The sequence below is a fragment of the Chiloscyllium plagiosum genome, chromosome 25 (genome assembly GCF_004010195.1).
Source record: "Chiloscyllium plagiosum isolate BGI_BamShark_2017 chromosome 25, ASM401019v2, whole genome shotgun sequence".
Classification (NCBI taxonomy): domain Eukaryota; kingdom Metazoa; phylum Chordata; class Chondrichthyes; order Orectolobiformes; family Hemiscylliidae; genus Chiloscyllium; species Chiloscyllium plagiosum.
Genome location: NC_057734.1, coordinates 4,868,141 through 4,880,071, shown reverse-complemented (window position 1 = coordinate 4,880,071; position 11,931 = coordinate 4,868,141). Strand labels below are relative to the sequence as shown.

General features: G+C 40.6%; 2 protein-coding genes across 2 annotated transcripts in view; one reads left to right on the top strand and one right to left on the bottom strand.

Annotated features, from left to right (window-relative positions):
* Positions 1–11,931, bottom strand: part of LOC122562524 (catechol O-methyltransferase-like) — a 234,766-nt gene that overhangs the window by 68,626 nt on the left and 154,209 nt on the right. The gene's annotated exons all lie outside the window — the stretch shown is intronic.
* The window catches only part of txnrd2.2 (thioredoxin reductase 2, tandem duplicate 2), an 87,616-nt gene that overhangs the window by 17,003 nt on the left and 58,682 nt on the right, over positions 1–11,931 (top strand). The window contains exons 5-6 of the mRNA XM_043715390.1: positions 9,237–9,311; positions 9,475–9,553. Coding sequence (XP_043571325.1) covers positions 9,237–9,311; positions 9,475–9,553 — 154 coding nt within the window. The remainder of the gene's footprint in view (positions 1–9,236; positions 9,312–9,474; positions 9,554–11,931) is intronic.

Sequence of the window (11,931 nt, the reverse complement as noted above, 5' to 3'; positions counted from 1 at the left end):
CCGTTGCGTTGTTGTGGTTTGGCGGTGGATGAGTCCAATGACCTGCATATCCTCGGTGGAGTGGGAGGGGGAGTTGAAATGCTGTGCTACAGGGTGGTTTGGTTGGTTCGTCTGGGTGGCCCAGAGGTGCTCTCTGAATCGCTCCGCAAGTAGGCGGCCTGTCTCCCCAATATAGAGGAGGCCACACCGGCTGCAGCGGATGCAGTAGATGATGTGGGTGGAGGTGCAGGTGAATCTGTGGCGGATATGGAAGTTTCCTTTGGGGCCTTGGAGAGAAGTGAGGGGGGAGGTGTGGGCGCAAGTGTTGCACCTCCTGCGGTTGCAAGGGAAGGTGCCGGGAGTGGTGGTTGGGTCGGTGGGGGGTGTGGATCTGACAAGGGAGTCGCGGAGGGAGTGGTCTCTACGGAAAGCTGATAGGGGTGGGGAGGGAAATATATCCTTGGTGCTGGGTCTGTTTGGAGGTGGCGGAAGTGACGGCGGATGATGCGCTGTACATGGAGATTGGTGGGGTGGTAGGTGAGGACCAGTGGGGTTCTGTCCTGGTGGCGGTTGGAGGGGCGGGGCTCAAGGGCGGAGGAGCGGGAAGTGGAGGAGATGCGGGGGGGGGCACCGTCGACCACGTCGGGGGGGAAATTGCGGTCCTTGAAGAAGGAGGCCATCTGTGTTGTACGTATTTTGAACTGGTCCTCCTGGGAGCAGATGCGGCGGGCCGCCTTCCTGACCTGCAGTCTTCTTCTTGTCCTCTCCGCCTCCATCCTACTCCGACCTATCACCCTCATCTTGACCTCTTTCCACCTATCACATTTCCAACGCCCCTCCTCCAAGTCCCTCCTCCCTACCTTTTATCTTCTCCTGCCGAACACACTCTGCTCATTCCTGAAGAAGGGCCTGTGCCCGAAACGTCGAATCTCCTGTTCCCTGGATGCTGCCTGACCTGCTGTGCTGTTCCAGCAATAAAGTTTCAACTCTGAGCTACTTGACCAATCCTTTGTGTGATTCTGGGTCCATTAACTCAGCACAACTTAGAATCATCTAGTCTGCATTTTTTTTTTGCTATTATGAAAACCATAAGTTAATGCAAGTAATTTAGACAACTTTAGTACTTGGTAACTAGAATGTTTTTCCCCTTGTGCAAGCAATAATTTCCCCTATCCTTGCATCTGGAGTGCTGCCATGTAGTTGACTATGATTTATTGTGCAGTATGGGTAATGAGGAGGACAATTAATGTTTACACTCCCAGATGGCTAGGAGCTTTTGTGGTTAGCATAAAACTACTGGTCATGACATGTACCTTAATTAAAGCGTTTCACTAGCAAAACCATTTAAAAACAAAATTAAATTGTTATGAAGAATTATGATATTCCTGACATCCTTTACTTCTGTTTCTGTTAATTAATTGGTAGGAGTTGGGTGGAGTGATGCATTTAAATGACTTCCTGGCCTGATTGTGAGGGCACAGAAGTAATGTCTATGTGAATTATTGTAATTGAAACTTGGCAATGTTGTCATTGAAACATAAAAGTTGCTCATTTTTAAGTTTATTTGCCATAAATCATAGTTGGTAGGATTCGTCCAAATACAAAAAATGTCTCCTTTGGTTCCTGGACATTTCTTTGCATAAAATAAACTATTTCTCTTGTGTAATATCAGTTCAGGAAGAGTTGCCAGCATTGGCTGGATGGTTTACTTAACCAGGACTGCAGATGAGTGTCATTATTGTTGCTGACCAGCCACTTGGGATTTTGAAGACTAAGACTGTCACTACATTAAAGCTCATTAGTTACAAGAGTATTAACATTGCATGGGGGTCACCTACGAGGTAGTATCTGTGTTTCTCAACACCTTCTTTGATTTGCACAGTTGTGTGATTAGAAATGTTACCTGTGTGTTCTAAGTGTAGAAGTTGAGAGAAACCACTTGCAATTCAACAAGATTATGACTGATAAACTTCAGTTTCGCCTCCCCACCAATATCACTGTATCTCTTGATTCCCTTGTTTTCCAAAATAAATCAACTTCTGTTTTGAATGTACTCATCGACTGAACATCCAAAGAATCCTAAAGATTCACAGTCATTTTGAGTAGAGAAATTTCTCCTCCTCTCCGTCCGATGGAGTTGACCCCATGTTATTTTGCTTTATTCCATTTTGTAACATAGATCAAATGTGCGTATCTAATCAGGTGTTAAATATTAAGGAACCTTCTGTGACATTCTGCTTCTCCAAACAACTTGTTTTATTCCTTCTTGGAATGTGAGTATCACTGACAAGGCAAGCGTTTGTTGCCTATCCCTAATTGCCCTTGAAAAGGTTGTACTGAGCTGCTCTTTTGAATCATTACAATCTATATGCTCTAAATATATCACAGTGCTGTTTAAGTAGAGAAGGGTATTTCAAGATTTTGACCCAGCGACAGTGAAGAAACGGCAATATAGTTCCAAATCGGGATGGTGTGTTGTTGGGAGGGGAGTTTGCAGGTGGTGGTGCTCCCATACATCTACTGTCTTTCCTCTAAGTGGTGCAAGTTGTGGATTTGAAAGATGCAGTCAAAGTAAGTGAATTAGTGAGATGCTGTAGTGCATCCTGTAAGCGATATGGGGAGTGAATGTTAAAGGTGTTGGGTGGAGTGCAGATTGAGTGGGTTATTTTGTCTGGATTGAGTCAAGCTTCTTGAGTGTTGTTGGAGCTCCAGAAATCTAGGTAAGTAATTCCATCACACTCCTAATTTTTACCTTTGTTGGCAGTGGCAGGCTTTGAGATATCAAAAGGTGGTGCTTTTAGCTGTTGAATGTCAAGGGGAGATGGTTAGATTCTCTCGCTGGAGATAATGTCAGACAATTATATTATTTGCCACTTATCCATCTATGTGTTAATGAGATTGAAATACTCTGTGAACATTCATTTTTACATCAAAGGACAGACACAAAGTGGAGAGGAGGGATGGAGAGAGGTGGGGGAAAGGACGGGGGGAGGGACAGAAAGGAGGCAGGGAAGGAGAAGGGTGGAAGGAGGGGGAGGAAGGAGAGGGGGCAGGGAGACTACATAATGAATTGTCTTATTGTTTTGTAACAGATTCTACGCTCTAAGTGTTATACAAGGGGCTCTATCAATTTCTTGTTTCTAATCTGTTCTCATTTCAATTTCTTAAATCTGGTCTGTAATGTTTCTGTGAAATGTGGCATATTATTTATGAATTATTGTGGTCAAATGATAAATGTATCCTATTTCCGTAATACTATTTTAATTATATTATTCACTCCACGACTAAATATCCTAAAATAATATGTATTCAAGTTCAGGATGAAGATCATAGGATCTCTGGGATTGTCTGTGTTAGCAGTAAGAAAATATATTGACAGCAATTTTGAATGCTGGTAACTGTAATTTATTATTTGGCAAGATACTGCACATGCTGGAAGTGTAATTAGGAAATGTTAGAAAACTGTTTCAGGTTTAAAGTTTCAGTCCTGTTACCACATATGTTGGCAGACTTGCAGAGTAATCTTTGCTTACAGTTACTCTCCCTCTTGAGACTAAGAAAACTGAGACACTCTATATGCAGTTTCTGCAATTGAGTGAATATTAGCCAAATGACAGGCTTAACTGCAGGTTGCATTTCTGAAGTTATCAGCCAGTGGAATGGTTCTTTGCTAATATTGAAAAAAGTCAAACTAGATTTTAAGAAGTTCATCAGTTGCTCCTATTGTTGTAAAAGGCATCTGAGGTGGCCTCACTAGTAGTACACCACAGCATGTCAGAGTTTCAGCCCATAGGATTGCAGAACGCCATTTCAAACAGTAGAAAGCAAAAATTGCTCTCTGTTGAGAGAAGGTACACAATTTAACTAGCCTTGAAGAAAGTTTCTGCTATTAATGTCAGCAGATCTTAATAACATTCGATTTCCAAAAATCAGTAGACAATAAAACCTAGAATAATAATCTTAGTATTTGTTTTTTTAAAAAACAAGCTAAAAGATTTGAAAAAAAAACTCATTATTTTTGGCTGTTTGCATGAACTAACAACAAAGATTAAAAGTTTTTTAAGAAGTTTGTTCAATTTTCTAAGGAGTTTCTGCTTAAAGACATCAAATGGAAAAGTTAATCTGTCTTTGAGTTTGTGTGGCACCAAACTGATGATGTCACCAGGGAGACACCAGTTAGATTTGCAAAATGAGAAGAATATAAAGAATGTTCATTTGATAATTTTCCCCTAAATGTAGTGACAAGTTTGCAATGTGTGTTGCCTGACATATCTTGTAATGTGATAGGGAAGTCATTCTGACCTGCCCATTTGAAATAAGCAAATAGCTATTAGGTTGCTTGAAGAACAAAGAACAGTACAGTACAGGAACAGACCCTCTACCCCACTATGTCTGTGCCAAGCATGATGCCATTCAAAATTAATCACATCTCCTGCATATGATCCATATCCCTCTATTCCCTTCCATGTTCATGCCTAAGCATTGCTATCATATCTGCTTCTACCACCTCCCCTGAGAGTGTGTTCTAAGCACCCACCACCCTCTGTAAAATCAAAAGAAACTTGCCTCACACCTATCCTTTAAACTTTTCCCCTCTCACCTGACAGGCATTCCTCTGCAACCGCATGCTACAAAAAACTGCTGTAGAAAATTGCACTATAGAAGATCACAATAGAAAATAGTTATACCTGATCCTCAGAAAGTTTGCGTTATCCAAGCAGTGTCCACAATTGATCAACTGCGTTATAGCCAATTCATGTTGATGAAGCACGTGTTATCTTAGAACGACCTGTAAACCAATATTCCCTTCATTTGATATTTCCACCCTGGAAAAAGACTCTGACTATTCACTGTATCAATGCCTCCCATAATTTTATATGCTTCTATCAGTTTGCAACCCCAGCCTTTGACATTCTAGCAACATTAAAAACCACACAACACCAGGTTATACTCCAAAAGGTTTATTTGGATATATTAGCTTTCAGAGCACCGCTCCTTCAGCAGGTAGCTTATCTGATTACAGCTACCTGATGAAGGAGCAGCGCTCCAAAAGCTAGTACTTCGGATTTTGGAGAAGATTTGTAGCTCAGGTTGCTTGCTGAGCTGGTAGATTTGTTCTCAGAAGTTTTGTCACCATGCTGGGTAATATTATAATTGAGCCTGTGATGAACCGCTGGTGTTCTGTCCTGCTTTCTATTTATATGTCTTGGTCTGTTGTGGTCGATGATATCACTTCCGGTTCTTTTTTCTGAGAGGATGGTAAATGGGGACCAAATTGATATGTTTGTTAATGGAGTTCCGGTTTGAATAACACAAATTCTATGGATTACTAAAGGTACATAAACAAGGGGCCCCCCTCAGACTTATAGTCTCACTTCCCAGTACACCCAACATACAGACTAGCAAAGCAAACTGACACACCTAGTAGAAGACTCAAGCCACTCCATCCATTCCACCCAGGAATTCCTTAACATCATCAAAGACAATAAGGTTGAGGATGACGAGATCATAGTTTCTTTGAACCTGACGGCCCTATTCACATCAATAAAAATCATCCTATCCAAAGAAATTCTGGCCTCACTGCTAGATGAACCAAAGACACAAGCACCTGACAGCACCAAGTCCACCAGCAAGGACAGCATCCTCAAACTAGTAGACCTGTGCCTTACAACCCACTTCACCTTCAACATCAATACCTAAAAACAAATCAATGGGACACATATGGGATCACCAATATCAGGACTCTTAGCAGAAGCCGTTATGCAGGTGTTAGAACGAACAGCCCTTCCCATAACCCAACCCAAGCTTTGAGTCCACTGTGTGAATGACACCTTTATCATCACGAAACGCAACAAGTTAGAAGAAACCCACAAACACATAAACAACATCCTTACTGGTATAATACTCACCAAAGAGGAAGAGAACAACAACAGACTCCCCTTCTAAAACGTCACAGTAGAATGCAAAGCCAATGAAGAGCTACAGACCAGCGTATATAGGAAAGCCACACACACTGATCAGCTACTCAACCTTAGGACAAATCATCCCAACGCCTGCAAACGGAGCTGCATCAGGACATTATTTAAACAAGCCACAGCACTGCAGCACCCAGGAATGGTAATAAGCCGAGGAAAAACACCTGTACAACATATTCAGGAACAACGGTCACCCGATAAGCGCAGTCCGCAATTCTTATACAACAGACCTAAACAAGAAGACACAACACGCCCAGAAACTCTAGCCACCTTGCCATACATTAAAGACATCTCGGAGATGACGACCAGACAACTCCAGCCCTAGGCATCATGGTAGCCACAAACCTACCACCGCACTGAAATAGCTCCTGATGAATTTAAAGGACCCCGTACCAACAATCAGCAGAACGAATGTTATATACAAAAGTCCCTGAAAGGACTGCAACAAACACTACATTGGACAAACTGGCAGGAAACTAGCCACCAGGATACATGAGCATCAGCTAGCCACCAAAAGACATGACCAACTATCACTAGTATCCATACACATCCTTACTGGTATAATGCTCACCAAAGAGGAAGAGAACAACAACAGATTCCCTTCCTAGATGTCACAGTAGAACACAAAGCCAATGAAGAGCAACAGACCAGACGAATAGAGTTTGACTGGGACAATATATCCATCCTGGGACAGGCTCAACAAAGACACGCAGGGAAATTCCTAGAGGCCTGGCATTCAAACCAGAACTCCATTGACAAATATATCGATTTGGACCCCATTTACCAACCTCTCAGAATCAGGACCGAAAGTGATATCACCCACCATAACAGACCAAGATAAATAGCACACAAGACAGAACACTAGCGCTTCATCAGAGGCTCACTAATGATGTTATCTAGCATGGTGACGAAACGTCTGAGAACAAAGCTACCGGCTCAGCAAGCAAACTTACAATCTAAGCTAGCACTTCCAAATAAACCTTTTGAACTGTAATCTGGTGTTATGTGATTTTTAACTTTTTCCATCCCAGTCCAATACTGACACCTCCATATTATTATAGCAAACGCAATCCAAGTTTGTCCAATCTCTCCTTATAGTTATGATGTGGAGGAGCTGGTGTTGGACTGGGGTGGACAAAGTTAAAAATCACATAACACCAAGTTATAGACCAACAGGTTTATTTGGAAGCAGGGTTGTTCAATATGTCACTGTTTGACACTGTAATGTTTTGCTATAAATACTGTGTCTTATGATCTTATACTCCACAACCACCTGATGAAGGAGCAGCGCTCCGAAAGCTAGTGCTTTCAAATAAGCCTGTTGAACTATAACCTGGTGTTGTGTGATTTTATCCTTCTAGCTAATACACTCAGTACAGGCAACATCCTGATAAACCACTTTTGGACCCTGTGCAAAACTTCTGTGTCTTCATACAGTGTGGTGACAGAACTGCACAAAGTACTCCAGATGTGGTCTAACTAAAGCTTTATACAGCCGCAGCTTGATTTGCTAACTTTTATACTCAATGTGCCGACTGTAAAAGGCAAGCATGATGTACACCTTCTTTACCATCTTATCCAACTGTGTTGCCACTTTCAGGGAGCTATAGATTTGCACCCCAAGATGCCAATGCTCTAAAGGATCCTGCCATTTATTATATGCTTTCTTCTTGCATTTGACCGCTGTGACCAGAAAGTTAAACCTGGTTAATGGGCTTTGCTCTAGGATAGTACTCTTGCCATTGAGTCAGAATGTTGTGAGTTACAGTTCTGTTCTGAAAACCTGAATAGAGTTGACATGCCACTGCTGTAATGGAGAAGGTAGAGGTCTCTTGTTTTAAAAGAAAAATTAATTGGAGGCCCTGTCTACTCTCTCACATGGTTGTGTAAAAAAAAAAAAATCTCCTGGCAATATTTTGAGGAGAAGTGACCTGGACAGTATTTATCTTCAGTCTCTCAAAATGTCAGTATAGATTCAATGAGCCAAATGGATTTCTGCTTTGTAAGATGCTTTAAATTAACACTGCAAAAACACATTATCTGATTATTCTCACATTGCTGTTTCTGGAAACTTGCTGTGTACAAATTGGCTATGATTTTTCCTGCAACACAACCAGCATTCCCTCTTAATTTTCCTTCTGCGCTGACTTCCAAAGTCACAATCATTTTTGATCTGCGTTGGCTCACCAATTGCCGTGTGCAGAATGTTGCCACATAGTTTAGAGGAAGTTTAACTACAACAATGGACTACACATCAACAGTATCCTATTCCCTGCGTAGTGCTTTAGGATGTCCAGAGGTCATGAAGACATTACATAATTTTGCATGTTTATGTTTTAGATGAAACATTAAACTGCTCTACCAGCACGGTGGCACAGTGGTTAGCACTGCTGCCTCATAGCGCCAGCGACCCGGGTTCAATTCCCGCCTCAGGCAACTGTCTGTGTGGAGTTTGCACATTCTCCCCGTGTCTGCGTGGGTTTCCTTTGGGTGCTCCGGTTTCCTCCCACAGTCCAAAGATGTGCAGTTTAGGTGAATTGGCCATGCTAAATTGCCGTTGTGTGAGATGAAAGGTTAAATGTAGGGGAATGTGGGTTGTTCTTCGGAGGGTCGATGTGGACTTGTTTGGCCGAAGGCCCTGTTTCCACACTGTAAGTAAGCTAATCTACTTCTAATAATCTAATCTATTGCCTCAAGTGACACTATTTTAAAAAGGAATAGAGGAGTTCTTCCTTTTATCCAGCAATATTTATTCCTCAGTCAACATCACTGAAATATATATGATTTGATCATTTCTGTTAGCTGGAGTTTGCATAATTTCCTACATTACAACAATAATGGCATAACAACAATAAACTAGTATTCACTGTACGTGAATTCAATGCACGTTACCTAGAGTAAGACCATTCACCCTCAGTCTACTGCAAACAGCAACATTTGAAGGTGTCAGGGGCTGGCATTACAGGTGATACTTTGAAATTAAAAATAAGAACTTAGAACAGCGTTTTATTGATGCTATAATCTCATGATTTAAGTTGAGGAATGCCATTCCTGATTCCAGTGTTAGGATCGATGAAATGTGTAAGTATTGCATTGATGTTAGCTGATGATGGTTCTCATGGAAGGTCACCAGCGTGAGGTTTTAACCCTATTTATCTCAAGTGTTGATTCGTATGCTGAGTATTTGCATCATTTTTTGTTTTTCATTACAGATTTTGATGATCCAAAGTGTTTTGCTCAGATTTGGGATGATAGTAACTAATGGTTTCCTTTCCTGTTTAGGAGTACAATGGCTCAATCTGTTCAAAGCCATGTGAAATCCTTAAACTGGGGACATCTTGTGCAACTTCAAGATAGGTGAATATGCGTCACGTCACTTTGCAGTTTCTAAATGGCACTTGCACAGCCTTTTCTGTTTCTTCTGCAACTTAAGTTTCAACACTTTTCTTTTGAAATTAAATTTCATTTGGCTTGTTTCATTTTCAGAACAGACTATGTAACCTCTCCTTATCTTTGGCAGGAAGGTTAAATATATGAATCTCAAAGGTGTTTTTCTAGACAAACATACCGTCCAAGGGGAATCCAAGCAAGGTGAAAAGGTACAACTTCTGCGCTTCAATATTTGCATCACCATTTAATACTTTTAAAAATATTTACGTAGCAGATGGAAATTTGACTTATTTGCAGTTGATTGAGTTTCCAAATTTGTTGCTTGGGCAGTAGGTGGAAGGGTGCTTGGGCAGTAGGTGCAAGACCAATTTTTGTAAAATTGTGCAACCATGCCTGTAAGGCCCTAAGATTAAAATTTTCATAGGTTCTTATGTAACCACAACTTTTGTCTTGTTGGTAGTGCGAGGCAGGTTTATGAAGAGCAACTGCTCGCCCAGTTTTTTTCCTGCCTTTTGTGTTTGTATGTGTAGAATAGAGTCTAGGAGTAATTAAGAGGGAAACATTTTACTACTTTAAGTCACTCAAATTCCCTGATTTGGGAGCTGAAGGGTTTTTAAAAAAAACTGCAGTGGTAATTAAAGCAAAACATCTTGATCATTGTTATTGTTTCAATGAAACTGACAGCAATTGTACAGTCTGCACATGTGCAGTTAAATTTGATAATCCAGAAGTTGATTTTAATGATTCTGCAATTGCAGAGGACTAGAAAAATTTTAAAAGTCAATAAAAGTTGACCAAAAATAAAGTACAGAGGGAGAAAATAAAGTGCGGTCAAATTAGCAAGTAATTTAAAGCAGACAGTAAGAGCATTTTTACACGTATAGAAAAAGGAAGAGAGAGGTTAAATTAACTGAGATCCCTTTGAGAACAAGGTTAGGAGAACAATGGGTAACCAGGGAATAGTAAGGAAGTTAAATATAGACTTTGCATCAGTCTTCGTGGTAGAGAACATTAATATCATTGCAAAAAAAATGCTTAATAATCAGAGTTAACAGGTGGGAGGAAATAAACATCATAACTATCACTAATGGAAAAAGTACTGAGTCACCCTAACGGAGTAAATGCTGATAAGTCCTCGGACCTGATGGCTAGGATATTAAAGGAAGTAGCTATTGAGGTAGCGAATGCACTGGTAGTAATCTTACAAGAATCTTTAGATTCTGGAAAGGTCCCAGAGGACTGGAAAACTGGAAAACTTTATTTGAAAAGGAGGGAGCCAAAAACAATCAGTAATTATAGGCCAATTAGTTCTGCCATTAAGAAAATATTAAAATCCATTAGAAAGTATGAATAACAGTATTTAGAAATACGTGATGTGATCAAATAGAATCAACATGCTTTCATGAAGGGGAAATAATGCCCAACAAATTTATGAGGTAACAAGCATAGTAGATAAAAGGGAACCAGCAGATGGAATATATATGAATTTCCAAATGGCATTTAGATAAAATACATATGCACATCTACTTAGTAAGGTCTTGTGGTCTTATAAGAATTCATTGTGTTGGGGACATTGGTAGCATAGATTTGCTAACTAATAAAAGACAGAGTTGAGATAAGGGGAGCATTTTCAGGATGGCAACCACTGACTAGTTGAGTGCTACAGGATCAGTGCTGGGACCATAGCTATTTACACTGTACAGTACAGACGTAGATGTTGGAAGTGCATGGACTATTACCAAGTTTGTGGATGGCACAAAAACAGGTGGGAAAATAATGAGAATGTCACCGAGTCAACAGAGGGATATAGACAGGTTAAATGAATGGGCAAAAGCTTGACAGTTGGACTCATAATGTGAAGTAATGCTCCTTTGTATGAAGAGTAAAAGCGCTGAATACTATTTAAATAAGGAATTATTGCAGAGGACTGCAGCGCAGAGGGATTTGGGGTCCTCATGCATGCATCACAAAAAGCTCATGTTCAAGTTCAGCTAATATAGAAGGTTAATGGAATGTTGGTCTTTTTTTCAAAGGAACAGAACATAAAAATAGGAAGTTTTGCAGAAACTATACAAGGCATTAAGACCACAGCCAGAAAACTGTGAATGATCTAAGGAAAGATATACTGGTGTTGGAGTTAGTCCAAAGAAGGTTCAATAGGTTGATTCAGGGTATAGAGGAATTTTCCATTAAGGAATTGCTGAATAGGTTGGAATTGTTCTCGTCAGAATTTAGAAGAACAAAAGGAGACCTTATTGAACCACGTAAGATCACTTCTATTCATGACAGTGTAGATGTGGAGAGGTTTTTCCCTTGTGGGAGAGTCTAGGACCAGAGAGAATCATCTCTGAGTAAGAGGTTGCCCATTTGAGATAGTGATGTGAAGGAATTTCCTGTCTGAGGCTAGTGAATCTGTGGAGTTCTTTACTGTTGAGGGTTAAAGAGTTAGATCTTAAAATATATTCAAGACAGATTCTTAACCAGTAAAAGAATCTCAAGTTATGGGGATACGGCAGGAAAGTGGCGTTGAGGATTATCAAATCAGCCATGATCACTGCAAAACAGACTTGATAGCTAAAGATCCTAC